At 35.4% G+C, this 24,728-nt stretch overlaps 1 protein-coding gene across 3 annotated transcripts in view; it reads right to left on the reverse strand.

Moving 5' to 3' along the window:
• Window positions 1-1,140: 1,140 nt before the first annotated feature.
• Window positions 1,141-24,728, reverse strand: part of LOC129938347 (inositol polyphosphate-5-phosphatase A) — a 143,982-nt gene continuing 120,394 nt past the window's right edge. Inside the window, exons 8-9 of one of the 3 annotated variants that reach the window (XM_056045838.1) lie at window positions 20,619-20,655; window positions 1,141-1,906 (exon numbers count right to left, since the gene is read on the reverse strand). In XM_056045838.1, the coding sequence (XP_055901813.1) occupies window positions 1,680-1,906; window positions 20,619-20,655 (264 nt within the window). In that variant the 3' untranslated portion in view covers window positions 1,141-1,679. Of the gene's footprint in view, window positions 1,907-18,734; window positions 20,656-24,728 lie in introns of those variants that run through there. The other 2 variants (XM_056045837.1, XM_056045836.1) reach the window with 2 other exon arrangements.

Consider the following 24,728-nt stretch of genomic DNA (forward strand, 5'->3'; position numbering starts at 1 on the left):
TTAGCAATATCGAATATGTGATCATTCCATAAGAGGTGATCTGTGATACACATACCGAGTACTGAAAGTTGATTAGTTTCCTGGATTCAAGTGCCGCTCATTGATAGCAGCATTGGGGTTGGGTTATGCTTTAACGACAGGCGACAGTATTGAGTTTTTGAAGGATTTTATTCTACAAGCTTATCACACGCTGCCGTTAAAGTTCCACATCCGAAGGACAAGGATGAGAATCTAAACCCGAATATGAAAAGCTGAGGGTACTGTCGTCGGCGAAACAATTTATTGGGTTAGAAGTTTCAGACAAAAGATCATTTATGAATATAAGGAAGAGAGTCGGAGACAAAACGGAACCCTGGGGGACACCAGTGTTTATTTTGTGAATATCAGATTTGATCCCATCCAGTACGTCCAATAAGGTAATTTCTAACCCCACGGAGAAGAGATTCATCAATACCAAATGCATACATTTTCGATAAGAGAGCTTGGTGCCAAACTTTATCAAATGCCTTTGAAATATCAAGTACAATAATCTTATTTCCTCCAGAACGATGTAAAGATTTTTTCACTGTTCGGTGAGATAAACCATGAGATCACCAGTGGACCTATTGTTATGAAAGCCATACTGCCGGTCATTAAGAAACTTCCGTTCTTCAAGACATTTCTTAAGCTGATAATTAAGTAGCGTTTCCATTACCTTAGAAATAAGGGACGTGAGTGCTATTGGACGATAGTTAGAGGGGGAAGATGATTCGCCTTTTTTTGGGGCAGGCTGTACAAATGCTGTTTTCCATCCACTCGGAAAGAGACCTGTAGAGTAGGGAAGATGGAAAAGCTTACGCAGTGGTTTTGCAGCGTTGAAGTGCACCTCCTTAGAGCAATTGGGGAGATACTATCCGGGCCAGCGGATTTTCGTAAGTCAAGGTCTTTGAGCACAAGTGCGAAAGAAGATTCGTCCCATAGAATCGTTTACGCTCTCAAGAACAGAAGGACTCATAACACTTACCGGTAGCGTCGAATTAACAGAAAACTGTGCTAGGGAATTTCATTGTGAGCGAGTTTTGGAACCGAGGATGACGTGGTGTTTCGTACGTTTTCGACCAGAAGTTTTTACTACTGCACTGTATAAAATTAAACCTATGATGAGCGTGCTCAATGTTGGGCGCCACTTCTTCTAAAAATAATAATAAAATTCAATAAATAACTTATGACAGAGTTTTTAAAGATTTTTCTTACAATCACATTTAGTTTCCTTGGCGTTAGGAAAAAGGGTCTTTTGTGAAAAAAATGCATTTTAAGTTTTTGGCTTTGGTGCAACGGCCAAAACTGTAAAAATCACATTTGTTTTCATATCAACGTCTTAAATTCACTAAGTCTGTGTGGCCAGTTTCTGGCTTAAGATCTTTTTGTCTAAAGTCATATCGGGGGAGGGGTATAGGAAATTTCTCTCTGAAAGCTGACTAAAAAGCTGAAGCTTAATTCTAAAAACAAATAAATACAGTGAGTAGTTAAATTATTTTTCTTAGTTTATCTAAATTTTTCCTAATTTTTCATAACAATCATAATATTGACTAGAGTTTTCTTTTCATTTTAAATTTAATTAAATTAAAATTAAATATAACATACATTATTATTATTTTTGTTTTTTTTTTTTATATAAATATGTATGCATAAATAATTGTTTAAACAGTTGTCTCACGTAAAATGGGTGCCGTTTTAGTTTCTTGGAAAATTTCTTCGAAACTATCTTTTGAAGCTCCATCAACGGGATGTATTTGAATGTAACGAGTTTTTGCTTCCAAATCCGTTGGATCATTACTTTGAATTGTCCAAATACCATCATCACCCAAGACTTCATCGATTAAACATTGAAGTATAGTAGAAACTGTAGAGTTTTTATTTATTATTCCTGCAATTGATATAAATGAAAACAAAAATATAAGAATTAATTTTCACTTTATATGTTTTTTTTATCTTTTTGTTAATTTGTTAAGGTTATATTTTTATTAGTATAGATAGGTACTAATTTATTAGGTTTCATAAATAACGATTATAATATTATGAATATATAGTTGTTGACTTATTACTTTTTTACGAAAAGATAGAAACACAAATGATTAAATGTTTATTAACATAATGTAACGAAACGTACACCCACACAAGTATATATAATATTTTAATGTACAAAACACACATATTATTAAAGTTTGAGTTAGTGTTAATGTTTATGATTTTATGATAAAAACAAAAATTAAATATAACAACAAAAGAATTACCTTGAAAGTAATATTAAAAACACAAAAATATATCATAGTTGATTTTTAGATATTTTGATTCCATCAAGAATCATTAAGGGGTTTTCAATTATTTGTTAAATATTTTTTAAAACATTTTTAAAATTAAAATTTACCTTTCATATAAATAAACTTTATTTAACTAAATTTCCCTTGTTGTTAGTTTTATACTTACGAGTAATCGATTAAAGCGTGCGTTTTAGAAAGTTACGACTGCATCTATCTTTTGGTCCCAACTGTCGGAGCTGAGCGAAACGCACTGGACTTAATGGCTGAATCACAAACACGCTTCAAATTCGGCTTCACCTGACGTTTACGAGTTCAGGCATAGGAATTCAATGCATGCTATCACAATGGACCTTCGACCTCACGTTTCGTTTGACAATCGTAAGGAAAAGAACGTAATGTAACGTAATGTGACTCCAAACGGAAGCTCTAGTTCAATTATCTGAACATTTGCTTTGTCTGACAGCTCAACACGTGTAAAAAAATGTCAACGAACAAAATATTTGCTCTTTGGAGGGATGAAATAATAGAAATGTCATTCAAAGCAACCTCGAAGCAAAGCCACCGTAACGCAGACGAAACCGCTATTACATACACCCTTTCCATTTTATAAAGAAATTAAGAAACTAGTAACTTAAGATATTGGGTTATATGCAAAAAGATGAGTTCAAGCTCTTTACTCGCTTTTCTGAGAACTTTCTTAGAGTGGTATGCGAAAAAAATTACAGAGGCCGAGATCGATCTCAAGCTGTGAGCTCAAACTCAAAGTGTTGAGATCTATCTCTCGACGAAAGCTTAGTTTAGATATGCAAAAAGATGGGCAAACGCTCCATTGCATGTGATCGATCTCACAAATTGTGAAGGATGAGGTTTCTCTTACGCAGTTGATAAACAATTATCAAAATGGACGAGTTTCTGAATAATATTAATACAAATCGTGTTTATAAAAATATAAGATGTCCAATTGGTGAAGGTTTTCGAAAATTGGATAGATTTAATGAAACATGTGTGCAATTATTGACAGATGAGTTTTTGGACCCAACCCTGGAACACCCAGTGTTGCTTTGACTCATCAAAAAAAATGAGGATTTTTCTGCTTTATGTTGGAGATCCTGGATTTCAAAGCGGTGTTGGTGAAGACATTGGTGTCAATCATTCAACGATATCAAGGGTGGTACAGCAAGTCGCAACGAAAATTGCAAGCCGTGCAACTGATTGGTTCATATTTCCACACACTTCTGAAGAAATAGAAGAAGCGCAAAGGTTATGGAGCAGTAAGAAAAAGTTTCATTACGCCATTGGTGCCCTGGATTGTATACATGTGCGTATAAGAAAGCCACTCTATCACCATGGGGATGCAAAGGATACTACTCAATAAATGTACATTCTACGTGCAACACGGACGAGAAATTTACAACCATCAAAATAAGCAATTCTTTTTCCCAATCCTTAAGAATTGTTGCCAACTTCATTCTTTGAACGAACATATTGACCAAGGCAACTAGTTAGTTTTTCAAGTGAATTTCACATTCAGAACTTTAGTTCGCAAACCTCTAGTTTAAGTTCATAGTACAAAAAGTACCAACAAAGCATTGTCTACAAAACACTTCTCATACAAGCTTCAAGTCCATCGAGATTTGTATTTCGTATTGTAAGAAAATATTACTTATTTCTTTTCCAAATTTGACAAAGAACCCTTTTAGAGAAAACATTAAATGAAGCTGTACAGAAAATGAATAAATGGCTGCGTTCAATCTCGTGTTGGATAGGGTATCTTGGATAGGTGGATTTTTAGATACCTTGTGAACGAGTTGGATAGCTGTATTGAGATAGCTTTTAAAAAATAAAAACAACTTTCAGCTGTTTACAAAAAGCAGAGAAACATTTAAGCTTCGAAGTCAAAATTGTTGTCAGATAAATCATTTAATGGATAATTCAACTTATTCGTCAGATGATGATGAATTGATAACAATTTAAATAAGTCAATTTTGAAATTTAAAAAATAGGTCATAATTACCTTCTAAGATTCAGAGGCAAATAGCTTCTTCATTGTCTATTATGTACAGAATAAATTTCAACTAACATTTTGTTTACCAACAAATACAAAAAGCTGAAATCAATCTTCAAGTTTCTTAAGATTCAACCATGTGTTGAATTAGCTGTTCTGTCAAATACCTACATACACAGAAATTCTTGGATACCTTTTGGTTCATTTTTTTACATCTCAGCTGTTTTTGATCAGCTGTTATTTTAAAACACTGACAAAAAGGTATCCGGATACCCTATCTGTCTGAGATTGAACGCAGCCAATCATAGAGCAATAAAGTTCAGCTTTCAGTTGAATGAAAAGACATGATCAACTGTCATTTTGACAGAAGTAGACTTGACTTGACTAACTTTCCAGTTCAAGCTGGCCAATCAGATACTAGAAACTTGCCTAACTTTCAAGCCCCTTACGTAGTCTGAACCTGTGCATCATCGTTTCGCTCGTACCACTAAAAATATCGCTGATGTAAGTCAAAGTGTTGCCAAAGACTCAAATGTAGATCCAATATTGCATTTGGATCTACACCTACATTCATAAAGGGTGATTTTTTTGAGGTTAGGATTTTCATGCATTAGTATTTGACAGATCACGCGGGATTTCAGACATGGTGTCAAAGAGAAAGATGCTCAGTATGCTTTGACATTTCATGAATAGACTTACTAACGAGCAACGCTTGCAAATCATTTAATTTTATTACCAAAATCAGTGTTCGGTTCGAAATGTGTTTCGCGCTTTACGTCCGATTTATGGTCCAAGTGAGCAAACACTTGATGCGATTGTGACCAAGTTTCGCACTCAGTTTACTTTATTAGACATTAAACCAACCACACGAATGCGTACAGTGCGTACAGAAGAGAATATTGCGTCTGTTTCTGAGAGTGTTGCTGAAGACCGTGAAATGTCGATTCGTCGCCGTTCGCAGCAATTGGGTTTGTGTTATTCGACCACATGGAAGATTTTACGCAAAGATCTTGGTGTAAAACCGTATAAAATACAGCTCGTGCAAGAACTGAAGCCGAACGATCTGCCACAACGTCGAATTTTCAGTGAATGGGCCCTAGAAAAGTTGGCAGAAAATCCGCTTTTTTATCGACAAATTTTGTTCAGCGATGAGGCTCATTTCTGGTTGAATGGCTACGTAAATAAGCAAAATTGCCGCATTTGGAGTGAAGAGCAACCAGAAGCCGTTCAAGAACTGCCCATGCATCCCGAAAAATGCACTGTTTGGTGTGGTTTGTACGCTGGTGGAATCATTGGACCGTATTTTTTCAAAGATGCTGTTGGACGCAACGTTACGGTGAATGGCGATCGCTATCGTTCAATGCTAACAAACTTTTTGTTGCCAAAAATGGAAGAACTGAACTTGGTTAACATGTGGTTTTAACAAGATGGCGCTACATGCCACACAGCTCGCGATTCTATGGCCATTTTGAGGGAAAACTTCGGAGAACAATTCATCTCAAGGAATGGACCGGTAAGTTGGCCACCAAGATCATGCGATTTGACGCCTTTAGACAATTTTTTGTGGGGCTTCGTCAAGTCTAAAGTCTACACAAATAAGCCAGCAACTATTCCAGCTTTGGAAGACAACATTTCCGAAGAAATTCGGGCTATTCCGGCCAAAATGCTCGAAAAAGTTACTCAAAAGTGGACTTTCCGAATGGACCACCTAAGACGCAGCCGCGGTCAACAAATTATCTTCAAAAAGTAAATGTCATGGACCAATCTAACGTTTCAAATAAAGAATCGATGAGATTTTGCAAATTTTATGCGTTTTTTTTTTTTTAAAAGTTCTCAAGCTCTTAAAAAATCACCGTTTATAAAGTTCAGCTTACATAACAACTAAAGTCAACTGACCACTCTAAACGTCTTAGCTACTTCGAATGGGAGCTTGAACAACAGGCGGTGGATGGCGATTTTTCGAACAAAATTATCTTCAGCGACGAAGCACATCTCACTCGGTGGATATGTTAATAAACAAAATATCAGAATTGGGGTTCTGAGAATTCTCAAGTAATTGAAGAGATGCCATTACATCTACAAAAAGTCACTGTTTGGTAAGCTCTTTGGTCCGAAGGTGTGATTGGACCTTATATTTCTTCCACAACGAGGATTTATGATCATATATGATAGCCCACTTGTTTTTCCTGCTATTGAAGAATACGACTTAGAGAATATGTGGTTTCAACAAGACGCCACATGCAACACAACTACAGCGAATATGGCTTTATTGAAAAAGATATTTCCTGGCCACCTAATTTCTCGACGTGGCAAAATCAACTGGCCATGAAGATCATACGATTTGATACCGATGGACTTTTTTTTTGTGGGGGCTATACGAAAGACTGTGTTTATCCAGATAAATTTTAACTCTTGAGCTCTTAAAAGCCAACATTCATCAAGTCATGGTTGAGATAGCGCCAATATTTGTCAAAAGAATGGATGCTTGCAACAATTCGCGTAAATGATTTAGTTTGTCACACATAATGTCAACGTTCAAACTTTTTAATAAAATAGAAAAATCATTTACTTTTGAAACCGCAAAATTGATAGCCTTCGGGCCTGATTATGGGATTCGGCGAATCGTTTTACTAGCGAGTTTGCCATTTTCCAATTATTGCTTTCACTTTCGCCTTTTTCATTTTGAATTCGACCAATTAATAAATTCGAAGGTGAATTTGAAATGTCATAATGTTTATTGGTGATTTGAAATCCGACAGCTTTTTTTTGTGCGGATCCACAGGCGAAAGATGTTCGATTTCATGGATTCTTTTGTTGATTGTAATTATATAGAAATGTGAGTAAGCTTTATTTTAATTTTCTTATAATTTATCTACAATCCACATTAAATTATAAAATTTTAAAATTGATTCATTCTACTGGACACCCGTAATCTTGAAGACTCCAGTGATTCCTGAAATTCCTCCGTTGCAGAATAAATTTACACCATAATTGATTCCATTTTTTAGATTTAATATTGTTCATTAATATCACTGCAAATTTCACAAATTCAATCAAAACAAAACACAATTTGTGGAAAGCTGTCAAACCAAAAGTGTCAATTCACTGGAATAAAGGAAGAAAAAGTCGAACCAAAGGTGTCAATTCACTGGAATATAAGAAGAACTATTTTCGCTTCGCTGCGAATTCGTTAAAAAGGAAATACGACGCGGGTCGAATTTGAAAGGTGGAATTGAAAACGATTTGCCGAGAACCTCATAACCAGACCCCTTTATAATTGCTTGGATTAAAGTAAGTTTTTGGACTGTCAATAAATGTTAGCATATAGTTTACCTACCTTCGTCCTTATAAAAGAATTTAATACTACAATGTTGAACCAAACAAACACAAAATTAAACCATCAACATAAATGTACAAAATAAAATATTTTTGTTCTGAAAATAAAAACAAAAAACAAAAATAAAAAACACTCAAAATAAAACACAAAAAAGTTTGTTTTTGTATAACTACAAAAGTGTAAATGTTAAAATATATATTTTAAGAATAATTTTTACTTTATAAGTACATAATAGGTACAACATTACAACGAACAACATAAAAGTTGGAAAATATACATACATACAAGATTATGTAAAATTATAGTACAAAATAATTAAAACTATAATATTTAAAACATAGGTACAACAACATTATCTTTCGACATTTATATAAATTAAGACTTGAGCAAATAAATAATTCTTAAACAAAAAAAACAAATAAAAATCCAAAATATTTATATATACAAAATTAGTTTCTTACTTAATATTTCTATTTTACTTATATAAAGTGTACCAAAGATTCATTTAATTTTTTTTTAATTTTAACTTAATTAAAAGATTAAATTAGAACATGAGGTAAATTTAACTTCGGAAAAATAAAGAGATTCGCAGTGTTTTTGCAATTTTTAGTATTTTGCTAAATAAAATTGCACATGGAATGGTTTAGTTTAACAAATAAAATAAAACAAACACTATTTTATCAAAATGCTTATATTCTAATAAATTATTGACAAAATAAAATCAACCGCAAAATGAGATTTTCATTAAAAGAATTATTAAATATTTAAGACTTTCTTATTAAGGAAATTGAAATGGCACTTAAAATTAGTTTCTGATTTTTTAAAAATATAAAATATAGGTGGGCAACTATACGTTATGTAACGGTAACGGAAGAAAAAAGGTTGATAAGCAAGAAAGCGTTTATTCCCTTATTAAGTATTAATTAAACTGACAACTTTAAGTTTAAAATCTATATTTTACCAAACTAATAAAAAACAATTACTAAATTAGGATGATAAGAGATTTATTCTTTTTTATATTGGGTACTTTTAAAATAGATTATTTTGATTTGAATAGTATTTTTTGATATTCTATAAATCATACATTTGCTTTAGAATTTATATATAGGGTCATTCATTGCTTGGTTTCAATTTTATAGCACTAGCATTTTACAGCTGTCATTGGAAGTCTCATAATATGAATTGATTGTTTGCTACTGGTGACATTTACTAAGCTAGTGGCTACGTAGTCAGGGCATTGGCTAAATGTACAAAATTAGTTGAAATTTCCCCTCCGTCCGACGCACAGTGGTTCACCTAGTAGGCCAAAAGTCGAAAGTTAAAGGTCAAAGTTGTTTACTTTTTTTTTTGAAAATGTTATCTATAATAAAACGGAACATTTTAATCCCCAACTAGTTTTTTTAAATGGTTTTCTTTATGGTGATATCAATCGTGCAAGTTTGAATAACTTCTATTTCTCCTATTTTCTACTTATAAACTACGCATTTTTATTAAGGTAATTTCATTACCTATTCGGGCATATCAGCTACGAGCAACTAATTAGAAATGAAATCCCAATGAATGAAAATGCACCTGTAAAATCTAACTGTTTCGTTTTTTCTTTAAATTATTTCAATGTTAGTTTCTTGTATACTTAGCTGTTGACTTCTAGAGTGGTAGGTTGTGTGATATTGGTGCTTATACGAAAGAAAACAACAACATTGTAATTTTTTTTCCTAAATTGCAGAGAGTAGCTAATTAGAAACATCTTGCAGCAAAGCTTTATTCACAGAAATTGGTATTTGTTTTAATATATAAACATCAAATTTTGGTAGGTATCAATTAATAAATAATATGTAATCGAAAATAGAACTTTAAATTCACCGTTAGAAATGGGAAAAACAGCGACATGTACTCCAGCCACTCGAGAAGCTATTTTAGAGCTAAGAAAGTTAAATTTGTCATACAAACAAATTTCTGATAGATTGAACTGTTCCAAAAAGAAAGTTTTGAATGCCTTGAAACATTTTGAAATGCATAACACCTGCGAAAATGTGCCACGAAAGACAAGACCACGAAAAACTTCAGTTCGTGATGATAGAAAAATCATCAGACTTTCAAAAGCTGACCCCAAAAAAAGTGCAAGAGTTATCCACCGAGAAGTTTGTGATGAAATAGATTCACCAGTTTCAGTCTGGACCATAAGAAGGCGATTGGTCGAAGCTGGCTTGCATGGTCGAGTTGCACGCAAGAAACCAATGGTTACCAAAAGGCAAAGGCAAAAGCGGCTTGAGTTTGCTCGACATCACTTATCGTATCCAAAAGAAAAATGGAAATTCATCCTCTGGTCCGACGAAACCAAAATAAATAGAATCGGTCCCGATGGCAGAAGATTTGTACGGCGGCCAAAACGAAGAGAATTCGAGCCAAAGTACACATCCGCGGTTGTGAAACATGGTGGATGATCTATCAACGTATGGGGATGCTTCTCATGGAATGGCGTTGGGCCAATCCATCGAATTGATGGCATCCTCACAAAAGAAAAATACGTGGACATATTGCGGGATGTGATGTTACCATGGGCAGAGGAAAATTTACCTGTGATTTGGAAGTTTCAGCAGGATAATAATCCAAAACACACTGCCAAGTATACCAAGAAGTTCTTTAAAGATAATTCCATCAATGTTCTAGAATGGGCATCCTCCAGTGCTGACCTTAATCCCATAGAACACCTATTGGGGGATGTCAACAACTCAATTAGTGCACTTAAAATTTCAAATATGGATGCGTTATTTGAAGAAGTACAAAAATCATGGTTCTCTATACCAGTTGAAAGGTGTAGGGCATTAATATCGTACATGCCAAATCGCTGCAAGGCAGTTTTGATGCAAAAAGGTTTTCCAACAAAGTACTAACCAAACTCCATTTTTTTAAGAATTTTAAGTTTTCTTTTTTTTTTATTATTATTATTTGTTTACTTTCATTATCGTTTCTAATTTGTTGCTCTCCTGAAATTGTGTCTTTAATTTAAAAATAAAATCATAACTTCGATTTTTTTTTGTTTTTTGATTTCGACCTTAAATATTTGTAAAGATTAATAGTCAACATAAAAAAATAAATATATATAAATTGTGAAATTAAATAAAAAATTACGAAAAATACAAAAATTGTAGATGATTACTATCGTTTCTAATTAATTGCTCGTAGCTGTACATAGATCATTTTTTGCTAAAATGTCGAAAATTAGGCTTTGTTTCAACAGAGAAATTTCGTTTTTATATAATTTAAGAGCATATTTATTATTTATTAAATGTTCGGCTTGACTTGAAGAAGGAAGGGGATGCTACCCCGTTGAACGCCTTTATTGAAATCTACAACTTGCAACAATCTACTGATATAGAAAAAAAAGATCAACAGCCCGTGCTTCAAGAAATTACTGTTATTTCTTAACTAAGAATGAAGATTGGCTAAACGCCACTGAAGAAATAATGATCCATGTTCCAGTAGAACTCTTCAAGGTAGACCAAAAAAAGCTTTCTTGAAAAATAATCCCGGGCAAAAAGGAGTCGCATTGCAAGTATTGCTTCAATTGATCCGGATATAGCTTTTACTTTATAAAATTGTAGGGCAACATATAAGAAAGCACTTAATCAGTGATGCTCTGGCAATACTGGTTAAAGCTGAGCTTACCAAAAAGCATTACCAAATCATTACAAGTGTCCTCAATAAAAGGACGGATGAGGATGTATTTACATTGTATGGAAAGCTGCTTAAGGCAAAAAAAAGAATGTTATCCGGTTCGGAAGGAAATGAAAATATGCGATTCATCAGCTAAAATTTTTCTTCAAGGTCTTTTAGACCACCCTGCTTGGAGAGCGCAATATTTATCTTGAAGGAGGCTCGTTCTATTTAACGCTAATTGGAAAGACGAGTTTTGATGGGAGTAGTGGACAGTCCGAGTACAAGCAGGAAATTTCAAGAAGGATAATGACGACAAAAAAATTGTATGGCAGAATCCCCGACCAATATCCACAAGATATTGGAGACCAGTGCGTTTCCAGCTGAAAAAGGAAACAGAAGATTTGGGCAGAGATGAGCAGTTGTACATTCAAGATTAAATCAGCAAATTGTCACTCACTTTTGTTGCATCTCTCTCTCTGCTTGGACTTCGGCATATCTCCATTACATGCGTGGATACTTTTTTTTTAAATTTTGTTTTCATCTAGTGTATATAACTGAATTAAAAAAATGGCGAACAGGCCCAGATGAAAAATCGCTTGTTTTCATACAATAAGAGTGAATTATATGAACGGAATATATAAAAATAATTATTTTTTCGCTTTATCTCAAGTAAAAAGAAGGATTGAAGAAAGAAAATTTATATTTCAGCGTTCGGCCGACAAAGCAAATATTTTTTTGTTTGAGTGTGGGAAAGTGGGGTTTTTTTCGGTTTCAAAGATGATATTTCAAAAAAAGAAACGCTGTTAGAAAATTAAAATAATAGGATATTTTATATTTGGTTTGTATTATTTGTCTTTTAAAATAAAACATTTAACTTTGACCGCTCATCTCCCATATAAACGAAAGCACTCTGAGACGTGGTGTTCAATTTTCAGCTACAAAGTTAATGGACACTGATTTTGACTTTTCACAATCTTCTGCTTGGTAAGGAACCAAGAATTCAAAATGAAATCAATTGGCAGGTTCAGGCAACATAAGGGACTTCATTCTTTGAACGTACATTTTTACCAAGGCAACTAGTTAGTTTTCCAAGTGTCATGAATTCCAAATTCAGAACTTAACTTCACAAACCTCTACATTAAGTTCATAGTACAAGAACTACCAAACACATTATTGTCTACAAAACACTCCCCAGACAAGCTAAAAGTCCATTACGATTCATCTTTTGTATTGTAGAGAAATATTACTTATTTCTTTTGTAAATTGACAAAGAGCACTTTTACAGAAAACATTAAATGGAATTGTGCAGAAAATAAATAAATTATAGAGCAGTAAAGGTCAGCTTTCAATTGAATGAAAAACATGATCAGTTGTCATTTTGACGTAAGAGTACTTTACTTGATAGTTAGGGAGATTTTTCTTGACTAACTTTCGAAACAACTTCCCAATAAATTTTATTTTATTGGAAGTAATTTTTTTGGCAGCTGGCCAATCAGATGCTAGAAGCTTGCCTTACTTTCAAGTCTCTTATGTCGCCTTAACCTGCCCAATCTTTCAATATTTAAATACAAATATAAATCAGTCCATTTGGTTTTATTCAATTTAAAAACAAAACAAAAAACCATTTAAAGTTCTGAAAACACAAATGTTTCTTATTTTATATAATTCCAATTGTTAATTATATGGCAGTTTCCGATTGACTAGCTTTGTAGTGCAATTTTGCATTTACAAAGCTAGTAGAATTTTGACTATGTAGTCTCTAGCCTTATAAATGGCAAATGTTTCAATTCATGATGTGAAATTGGAACACAAATCAGTGGAACGATTCGATTCACTTTAGAACATAAAAGTATCAGATACATAGTTATAACTGGCCCCTTAGTCAAAGACCAGCGAACCACTATAATAACTCAAAATGACATGAGTGCAAAGATTAAACGAAGAATTACTCTTGACGCTCTTTATTCGGCTAAGGCGACAGTTATAGCTATCATTGGTTTTTATCATTGAAAACAAACATTGGAATTTTCCTGCCAGGTCGTTTATAGCTATCATTAAAAGTTTCTGTCATTCAAAAAAATTTCCTGATTGAAATCCACCGAAAAATGTTTACTGACAGACATCTGTCATTAGAATTGTGGGAAATTGGAAAACAAATCAGTGGAACGATTTTTTTCACTTTTGGACACAAAAGTATCAGCTGTTTGGAAAAATTAAACATAGTCAAATATCGATTAAAAAATTTTCCCGGATCGATTTCAATGATAGCTATAACTGGCCCCTAAGAAAGCATTTAAGTATTAAGGCCCTCCCTCATAGAACTAAGGAGATCTTTTATAAGTCCCTACTTGTATGCTTTGAGAGAAAGAGCCTACGATCTTTACAGTGACTTTAACCTGGTCAAAAAGCTGTTAATACAGCGGCTTAGATGGTTGGGCCACATGAAATTTATGAACACTGAAAAATCTACCACACGAGTCTTTGATGGTGCACACAAGGGAAAAACGACCTACACCAATTTGCGATAGCTGTAAATAGAGCTTGCTGGGGAGAATATCAAAACCCCTATTTTGAAACATTATTTATTGGTAAACTACTCGTATTAGTCTTAAAATCATGTTATAAAGCCTATAACCTTCCTCAATAAATGGGCTACTATCACCTGTGAAAGAAAGACAATAAATACATTTTGAAAATACGTGCCTGCCACGAAAATTAGACAAGGTTCAACGCAGAAATTGGTACCAAAAGTTTTTTTTTATTTTGAACCTTAACTGTCCTTTTAGAAAATGACTTATAATCTCCCATAAGTCATTTGTTTTTTCAAGACATCAAAAATATCATTTGATACACAAGATTTGTTTTTTCTAGTGCTACGTCCTACGAACTCGGCTTGACTGTCCCCATTTTTTTTATATGATGTTCTGCGCGCACCCAAGAGGTTATGAATACCCTTATAATGATTAAACACAGTGCAAGCAATTAGGAAGGGAGGATAGGATTAGAAAGGAGAAACCGATGTACATTGGTTTTGAATGTCTACACATCGTAATGAGTGTGAAATATTGAGCCTGGTAAAGCATTCCACATTCGTGTAGTGCGGCTAAAAAAAGAATCTCTGTACTTAAAAGTACGTCCGAAATTGGGCATTAGGGTAAACTGATGGGCATTCCTAGCAGTACGGGTATTACGGTTGAATTGTTTAAGGGGAGGAATTGCAACTGGCTATTTCGCTATAGCATTGTTTATAAAAAATACCGATAAAACAATGACAGGCATGAGACCTTGTGACGGTGTTCAAGAGAAGCAAATGTCTCGGTGAGAGAATGATCTTAGAGCTCTTTTTTCAATTCTATCCACAAGACTCTGTTAAGTTAATGGCGCTCCAGCCCAATAAAAGGGTAAACAAAATTCTTGCATTGTCATTTGACATGTGCCTACGCATCTACAATAGAAATTGATAAGGCAAATTGCATTTGACCTCTTATTTCTTAGGCCCTACTCTCAATGATGAAAGTAGACGAAATGCTCTTGAAGAAGATACTGGGGATTGGGAGGGCATTAACTACAAATTTGTTAAGAATTTTTCTAGCTGTCATCCTAGTACGCTCATATACAAACTTCTTTACAAAAATACCACGTCAACATGGTAAAATTATAAGGAAGCATTGATTTTCGTGCTACAGCAACTTCAAGAAAACTGTCGTGCAGCCTTTAACTCGAAACAAGCATCAACGAAGTGCCTACAATGCAGCAAACCATTCTGCTTGGAATTTTTTAATTTACATCTTAAGGGCACATGAACACATCTTAATAAATATTGTTAAATTATTTATTATTATTATTTTTAATTTTAAGTTTGATTTTATTCGAAAATAAGGTTTCTAAGCTATTTTGATCATATAAAGATGATAAATGTTTATGTATCAAAAATGATACATGAACGTAGGTGGAACGAGACCATTATTACATTATACGCCCTTTGAACGCTAAGTGATGAAAAAACTAAGACAAGCTTAAAAGACGATGGTTGAAATTGCAAAAATCTTAAACTGTTCGAAAAAATGTGTTTGAAATTTTACATCCACGCCTGAAGAAGAAACAAGATGAAGAAAAAAAGAAACTTCTTCGCGTTTTGATACACTATTGGTAAGAATATGTAAGAAGAAACCAATTTTTTCTTTAAGTAAACTCAAAAATGAATTAAACGGATCAGTGACAGCTAGAACAATAAGAAACCGACTTATAGAAGCAAGTCTTCCTGGTAGAAGTCCACGAAAAGTATCATTTTTTAACCAAGAAAACCATTATACAAAGACTTCCCTTCGCAAACAAACACTTACACCGTTCGTATTGGAATAACGCATTGCCGCACCCTGGGAAGTTCCTGCACAGCCGTGGCAAACATTACATATTGACTCTGCGGGACCGTTCATGGAACGATACTACTTTATTGTGTTCGATGCAAAGACGGAGTGGTAGGAAGTTTTCCCGATGAATCGGATCACCAGTTTTTTAAACAATACGAGCAATGAGAGAACTTTTTGCTAGATTTGGTATTCCTCAAACTATTGTGTCCGATAATGGAACTAATTTTACTTCAAGGGAGTTCCAAGAATTTCTTAAGTCTAAGAACATTTGCCATAAGCTTACTTAACCAGCGCATCCATCAACGAACGGACAAGCAGAGCGATTTGTTCAGATTCTTAAAAATTGTTAAGATCTACCACCAATGATCCAGGTGTCCTCACACAAAATTAAACGGCTTCTTATGCAATATCATAAGACAGAATTTAATCTTCGCACCAGAATCGTCTTATTACGATACACCAGCCCAGACCAAACAAGACAAATCGAGAATACCAGTTCAAGTTCGTTATTATCAGAACAAGGAGTGTAAATGGAAGTTTGGGAGTGATTGGGTTGGACATTTACATTACATCGGAGATCTATATGGGACCCTATTTCGAAGACATATTGACCAAATGAGATCTACTTATGTTAAAGGTAATACCCAAGATTCTCAGCCGATAACATCCGATGCAAATTCGGAGGTGATGGAAAATCCCACAGTTACTACAATAGATAGAGAAATAATACAGCAACCGACCACTGCCCTAGCCATGTCACAGCCAACCACAACAGGACACCATTCCAGCTTCTCCGTCAGTAGTAACTGATCTGACGTCCAAACCTGCCGTGCCAAGTATATCAGGTGTTGGAAAGCCAGGGCACCAAATTAAATTGAGGAGGTCTAGCTGATTACGTCGTCAAGTCGTTTCCTACCAACACAAACCCTAATGGAGGGAAAGGCTGTGAGAAATTCTAGACACGAACCTTTAATTATTTTTCTCTAGTGTAATATGTACTTTAATTTCTATAAAATGTCATCTGAATTGACACATTGTAATAAAAGGGACATCATATTGAATTATCGAAGCATGAGGTAGTTTTCTTTCTTTGGGGTTTTATACTGAAATTTTACATTCCCTGGTGCATATTCAATATTAACTGAAGAGGAGTTGCCAATCAAATGAGAGTTCATGCAGGATAATGACCCGAAGCACACCTCCAAATTGGCTAACAAATACTTACAAAAAAAAAATCAATGCACTGGAATGGTCATCACAATACCCCGGCCTAAACCTAATTGAACACTCATGGGGTATCCTAAAGCGAAGGATCGGAGATTGTAAAACCAAAAAGAAAGACGAGTTGCGGTCGGAAAGTCAAAGGAATGGTACTCCATACCCGTAGAGACGTGTGTGAATTCGATGGGGCGAACAGTGGGGGCAGTTATTAATAATAAGGCTCTTACGGCAAAAAACCGAACGACATAAACCGGATAAATGGCTAAGTACATATTATACGATTTTAACCGAACGGTAAAACACGATATATGCAGGGTTCCTGTGTTTAGTATCAAACTCTGCCGCACGAATAAAATCGTATGATGTGAAAACATGCATTTCGTCACGTACGCCACTAAGCTGTCAAGCTGAATTCCAGAATATATCATATATAATTACTCTCTAACTGCATGGTGGCTCATAAAGCTAAACCGTATTTTTGTCGATATTTTCCAGTTTTCAACAATTTATGTTGTTTTGTGCCTATAGTGTGAATTAAGTAACATAAACGCTGTAAATTCTATTGATAAACGCCATCTATGAACGAGTTTCAGAGTTACAAGTACTTACAAGTTGAGAAAACGGTTTGGATGAAATATGGCACACCATGCAGAAATATACGTTTATTTGAACCAACATGCAATAACAGCACAAACGTTAAATATTTTTTTGTATCTGCATTAATACATATTCCTCTATCCCAGACGCTACCTCCCTCAAATAGAAGTGCGGGAGCTGAAAAACCCCGAAAGCGGGATGGGTTTTTGGAAAAAAGGTGATAACAAAACCACATTCACAGGTGATACGATATACAATTCTACAAGTATTTTTTACAGACGAAATGTTCAAATATATAGAACAAGAAACACTCAGATACTACTGTGAAAAGCATCCCGAAAAATTGAAAATATTACAGCAATGGAACTTGAACAGTTTGTTGGAATATGCCTTTACATGCCCATCGTACAGTTGCCATCAACTAGGTTTTATTGGAATGAAAGCCTAGGTTCCCTCAAAATTAACTCTTTAATGGCATGTAACCGGTTCGAAGAAATAAAAAGTTTCATCCATTACACGTCTTTACCGCTGTTAACTTATCTGGTAAAGAAAGCGATTTTACCGCTAGGATTTACCGGGTTATAAATTTCCCACCGAAAAGAAATTGAAAAAAAAGGAGGAGGTGCAACTGTGGAAAAACTAGCGACAGTTGATAACCTGGATATTTCTGTAGTAACATGGTTTGACAACAGAATTGCTTCGACATATGTTGGCAGCAAACCTCTTCTTAAGTCCAATGCTTCAACAAAAAAGAAAAGAGCTACTAAACTGTACCATGTCCAAAGGCAGTCATGACATATAAAACGGCATATAAGCTCGGAAGCTCTTTTTGGATTCTATAGAATACAAATTAGAAACAAGGAAATTTACCACAGAATATTCTTCCACATGATCAACATGACAGCCGTGAATGCGTGGCTATTGTAAAGACGAACGCTTGATGGTTCCGATCCGTGGCTGGCAGCGGTGTAAGGTTCCAGACTGCCAAGTGTCGAAAATGCAAAGTAAATCCTTGCTTGAATGAGAAAAGGAACTGTTTCACGACATTCCATACTACATAATTTTTTATTAGTTTTCATTAATTAAAAAAATGCTCGTTACTTTTCTGCTCAATGATCCAAACCGGAAATCGCAAACTTTTACACTATTTTTTCAAAAAAATCTAAATTCCTGAAACACGTATTTTTTAATTATAATTATGTATATAAAAATCATTCAGTAATTAGTTCGAAAAGAATTAAATAAATTAAAGTAAGTGAACAATGAATAACCCTTCAATGATATTTTAAGTTATTGACTCATCAAAAGCAAATGTATGTTTAGAGAAATCAAGAAACAATTAAACGGATAAAGATTCTTTTTGTATTAAGGATTTTATACTTCCGCAGAAACATGGATGCAAATATTAATAAGCTTCCAATGTTTCAACGAATTATATATTTGATTGTTAAACATTTAAGTTAATATGCGTTAACATTTGTTTTCTTTTTAAACTTCTTTGGTTGGTTTACAAGGAAGGAAGACAAAGGGTTTAGATGTTTGTATGTATAGGTATATTGAGATAAATGAAACATCCTCGTTTCAATAGTAAAAATATGTACAATACAGATTCAATTTCATTTATCTCCATTTAAGAGCGTTTTTATGGCAGTTTTAACGTCCCCAGACAAAATTTAATCAACTAACGACATACAATACACCTCTGATTTAAATATATAACATTATAAATATCACATTGTAATATTAACTGTAAGTTAAACATAAATTCAAAAACAAAAATAATTAAATTAAATAATATTCAAAATCCAAAACGAAAAAAAAAACATAATAATTAAGGAAAAATAGCAACAATAGCAAAAAATCTAGTGAGGAATTTTGTGTGCGTGTACGAGTGTTGGGGGGACTTAATTTATGGATTTTGATATATTTTGTTTTTTTGAAGTTTAGTTTTGGAATAATGCAACAATGTTTTGGATTTTTGTTTTTTTTTTAGAGAATCGTACAACAACCATCAATACAGCGATTATTATTTTTATGTTTGCCAATAATACCCGCCTCATTTAACTCATCTGAATCTTCGTTTTGCAACGAGGTGCGCTGCAAATGCTCCAGCCGGGACTTCAACTGGCCCGGCGAGACAATTCCACGTAATTCAACGGGTTTCAAATTGACCCCACCAGCAGCAGCAGCAGCCACGTTGGCTGTTGTAGCCGTCGTCGCAGCGGCAGTCTTCTTGGCCTTGGGTGATAGAAGTTTAGCTTCGGTATTGTTGTTCGAACGCAATGGTTCATCGGTGAGTTCGTCATTGGGACTGCTGCGGCTACTATGGCTGGTATCGAATTCTGGATACGGCGAGTGTGATTCGGCGCTCTCAGGGGTGTACGGATCCTGGCGGTTATCAAGGTATGTATTAAGGTAATGTGTATCAATGCGATTAACAATAATGTTATTGGCTAGAAGCAATCGTTTTGATATTAGTGTGCAGCGGTGTTCGACTGGCTGTCGCCTTATTATATTCTGGCATTCGGGACAAATCTTTTTATTGTTCAACGCACTTTGCTCGTTCTCGTCATCTTCATCGTGATTACTATCGTCATTCGAATCATCAGATTCAGTGGATTGTAATGGAGTCGTACGGCGGCGTCGTGATAGTCTTTCAGATTCTTCGGAAATTTGCGAGCACAGACATATGGGAAGATTGTCCGAATCGATTAGATTTATACTGATTTGCGGCTGTTGCTGTTTAAAGGGTGAAGTCGATGTTGTTGAGTTATCTTCTGGTTTAGCAACAATGATACTTGCAGTTGCAGCTGCATCTAAAGCATCTGTAGCAACAGCATCAGCCGCATTATCAGTAACACCAGAAGCAGCAGCAGTTTCTGTTAGACTAGAATTGTTAGCATTGCGACTATGGCGATTATTAATGCTGACGACTGAGGGCTTAGGGCATAATTTTTGACATTCGATTAGGATGGTATTAAATACATTACTGTTATAGGGACAATAATTTTGCATTGCATTGTCCTCATTGGCATTGAGTGATTGACTAATTTTATCAAGCTCGTCTTTACTTAGTATGCTATTTGGCGCACTAGCATGCTTAAAGCAATTACAACATCTAAATGTACCTTGTTTGGCTTTAAGTTGTATGCTCAATATGATTGGCTGTGAATATATAGAAAATATATATTATTTTAACAAAAACATTTGTTTATTTTATTATTTTTTGTTTTTGATTTCGGATAAATTTTTGTATTTATTTTTTATTTTATTTATTTAAAAGTTGCTTACACACTTATTTTTAGTGAAGCATTATAAATCATACCAAAGCTACGTAAATGTTTACAAAATGGTAAGTTTACAAATTATTTTGAAAGATACCAAATATTTAATATTAACTATTTTTATATATTCTTAAAATGAAGTTTAAGTTTTTGTTTAAATAGTACTGTACTATCAATACTTCTAATTTCCCGTGGTAGTGTATTCCAAAGACGTGTTGCGTTGACAAAAAACTGGTGTTCAGAAGTAAGACAACAAACGAGGGTTCACTAAGAGGCTTGATCTAGTTGAACTGAAAAAGTTGTTTCTCTGAAGAAATCGGCAGGTTGTTGTGTTAGAAAAATATCCGATAGCAAAATTAAGGTCCGAAAATTGAGCAGATTTTCAAATGACATTCCAAAAAAGTTGCGTGCGTGTTGTGAAAATCTGTCAAATCGTCGTAGTCCATGAACATATGGTATTGCAGTATTGAAACCAACAGTGAGCTTCCGTTTACTTTCATAGTCAAGTTTGGAGAATATTTCACAACCGTTAGTAATCAAGGGTATTATAAGTGTTTTTACAAGTAATGGACGGATTTTTAAAGGGGTGTAATACTGTGTGTGAAACGTGGTTTTTCCAAGTCAGCGTTTGGTTGAATACAACTCCTAAATTTTTCGCTGAATCCACATAATTGTTGGGAAGTAAGATAAAGGGTGATTTTTTTGAGGTTAGGATTTTCATGCATTAGCATTTGACAGATCACGCGGGATTTCAGACATGGTGTCAAAGAGAAAGATGCTCAGTATGCTTTGACATTTCATCATGAATAGACTTACTAACGAGCAACGCTTGCAAATCATTGAATTTTATTACCAAAATCAGTGTTCGGTTCGAAATGTGTTTCGCGCTTTACGTCCGATTTATGGTCTACATAATCGACCAAGTGAGCAAACAATTAATGCGATTGTGACCAAGTTTACTTTATTGGACATTAAACCAACCACACGAATGCGTACAGTGCGTACAGAAGAGAATATTGCGTCTGTTTCTGAGAGTGTTGCTGAAGACCGTGAAATGTCGATTCGTCGCCGTTCGCAGCAATTGGGTTTGTGTTATTCGACCACATGGTAGATTTTACGCAAAGATCTTGGTGTAAAACCGTATAAAATACAGCTCGTGCAAGAACTGAAGCCGAACGATCTGCCACAACGTCGAATTTTCAGTGAATGGGCCCTAGAAAAGTTGGCAGAAAATCCGCTTTTTTATCGACAAATTTTGTTCAGCGATGAGGCTCATTTCTGGTTGAATGGCTACGTAAATAAGCAAAATTGCCGCATTTGGAGTGAAGAGCAACCAGAAGCCGTTCAAGAACTGCCCATGCATCCCGAAAAATGCACTGTTTGGTGTGGTTTGTACGCTGGTGGAATCATTGGACCGTATTTTTTCAAAGATGCTGTTGGACGCAACGTTACGGTGAATGGCGATCGCTATCGTTCAATGCTAACAAACTTTTTGTTGCCAAAAATGGAAGAACTGAACTTGGTTGACATGTGGTTTCAACAAGATGGCGCTACATGCCACACAGCTCGCGATTCTATGGCCATTTTGAGGGAAAACTTCGGAGAACAATTCATCTCAAGGAATGGACCGGTAAGTTGGCCACCAAGATCATGCGATTTGACGCCTTTAGACTATTTTTTGTGGGGCTACGTCAAGTCTAAAGTCTACACAAATAAGCCAGCAACTATTCCAGCTTTAGAAGACAACATTTCCGAAGAAATTCGGGCTATTCCGGCCGAAATGCTCGAAAAAGTTACCCAAAATTGGACTTTCCGAATGGACCACCTAAGACGCAGCCGCGGTCAACATTTAAATGAAATTATCTTCAAAAAGTAAATGTCATGGACCAATCTAACGTTTCAAATAAAGAATCGATGAGATTTTGCAAATTTTATGCATTTTTTTTTTAAAGTTCTCAAGCTCTTAAAAAATCACCGTTTAGAAATAATAGTTTTTTTTAATCTCATTTTTTATTGAACTTCATTTTTAGAATCGAATTCAATTTAAATTATTATTGCTTTTATTTGTTATTTTTTATTTTTTTCGTTCTTTATTTTCTTTTCCAATTTGTTTTTTTTTTTCAATTCGTACTATGGGTGATTTTAGCTTACGCACCACGGTTAACGTGTTGGGTTGTCAAGAAGCTGGCCTACAGGTGTGTCACATAAACGCACAGAGTTTGCAGGCTATGATGGATGAATTTCGTTATGTATTTGAGGAATCTTAGGTTGATGTTATTGAACTCTTCCCCCGACGAATTCCAAATGGAATTTTTTCTTTCTGTTGAGTTGTCAAATTTAAATGAGAAGCTTTTGATTATAGACACAAACAGACTTATCTGTATTTCTCTACTTATATCTATGATTGAAAAAATTTCAGCTTCTTATCCAAACATTTTATTATGTGTAACCTCTTGTAGGAAAATACTTACTTACTTACTTAAGGTGGCGCTACAGTCCAGGGCGGACCTGGGCCTCAACCAACAAGCGTCTCCAGCCAGCTCGGTCCCTAGCTAGCTGTCTCCAGTTTCGCACGCCAAGTTGGTTGAGGTCCTCTCCCACCTGGGTGCGCCACCTGAGTCGCGGTCTTCCTCTACTGCGCCGTCCCTCGGGATTGGATTCGAAGACTTTCCGGGCTGGAGCGTTGATGTCCATCCGCTCTACATGACCTAGCCATCTAAGCCGTTGGACTTTAATTCTGCTAACTAGGTCAGTGTTGCTGTACAGCCCGTACAGTTCGTCGTTATATCTTCTCCTCCATTCTCCATCTATGCGTACGGGACCAAAAATCACCCGAAGAATTTTTCTCTCGAAGCATCCTAAGACGTTCTCATCTTTCTTTGACACTGTCCAGGCCTCAGCGCCATAAATGAGAACCGGGATTATGAGTGTCTTATAGATGGTGATTTTACATGCTCGAGAGAGGACTTCACTTCTCAATTGCCTTCTAAGTCCAAAGAAGCAGCGATTTGCAAGAGTTATTCTTCGTTTGATTTCAGCGCAAAGTCCTTAACTACCTCAAAGTTATAGCTGTCCATGGTGACGTTTAGTCCAAGACGTCGTCGTTCAGTGTCCTTTTTTGATGACAGCATATACTTGGTCTTGCCCTCATTGACCACTAAACCCATCTTCTTCGCTTCCGTCGCAATGGTCAAAAACGCTCCACTGACATCACGCTTTGATCTTCCAATTATGTCAATATCATCTGCGTATCCGATGGACCTTTGGAAGATTGTGCCTCTAGTGTTGACGGTTGAGTTTTGCACATTTCTTACAAGAACGATGTTGAAGAAGTCGCATGACAGTGCGTCGCCTTGTCTAAAACCTTTTTTGACATCAAATGCATCGGTAAGATCTTTTCCGACCATGATAGAGCAGCGTGAATTCTCCGTCGTCATTGTGCACAAACGGATAAGTTTGACAGGGATGCCAAAACTAGACATTGCTCGGTAGAGCTCTTCCCTATAGATGCTGTCATACGCGGCTTTAAAATCGATAAAGAGATGGTGGGTATCGATTTGAGCTCCTGGGTTTTTTCCAAGATCTGCCGTAGTGTGAACATTTGGTCGATAGTGGACTTTCCTGGTCTGAAGCCACACTGATAAGGACCAATCAGGTTGTTGACGAATGGCTTCAGACGTTCACATAATACGGCAGAGAGGATCTTATACGCAATGTTAAGGAGACTGATGCCTCTGTAGTTGGCGCAGTTTAGAGGGTCTCCTTTCTTATGTATCGGCACACTATGCTGAGATTCCACTCATCGGGCATGCTTTCTTCCGACCATATTTTGCAGATGAGTTGGTGCAAGCTCCGTACCAAGTCATCGCCTGCTGCTTTAAATAGTTCGCCGGTGATGCCGTCAGCTCCAGCAGCTTTGTTTGACTTAAGTTTAGATATAGCTATCTTTACTTC

Source organism: Eupeodes corollae, chromosome 1, assembly GCF_945859685.1.
Source record: "Eupeodes corollae chromosome 1, idEupCoro1.1, whole genome shotgun sequence".
In the NCBI taxonomy this organism is placed as follows: domain Eukaryota; kingdom Metazoa; phylum Arthropoda; class Insecta; order Diptera; family Syrphidae; genus Eupeodes; species Eupeodes corollae.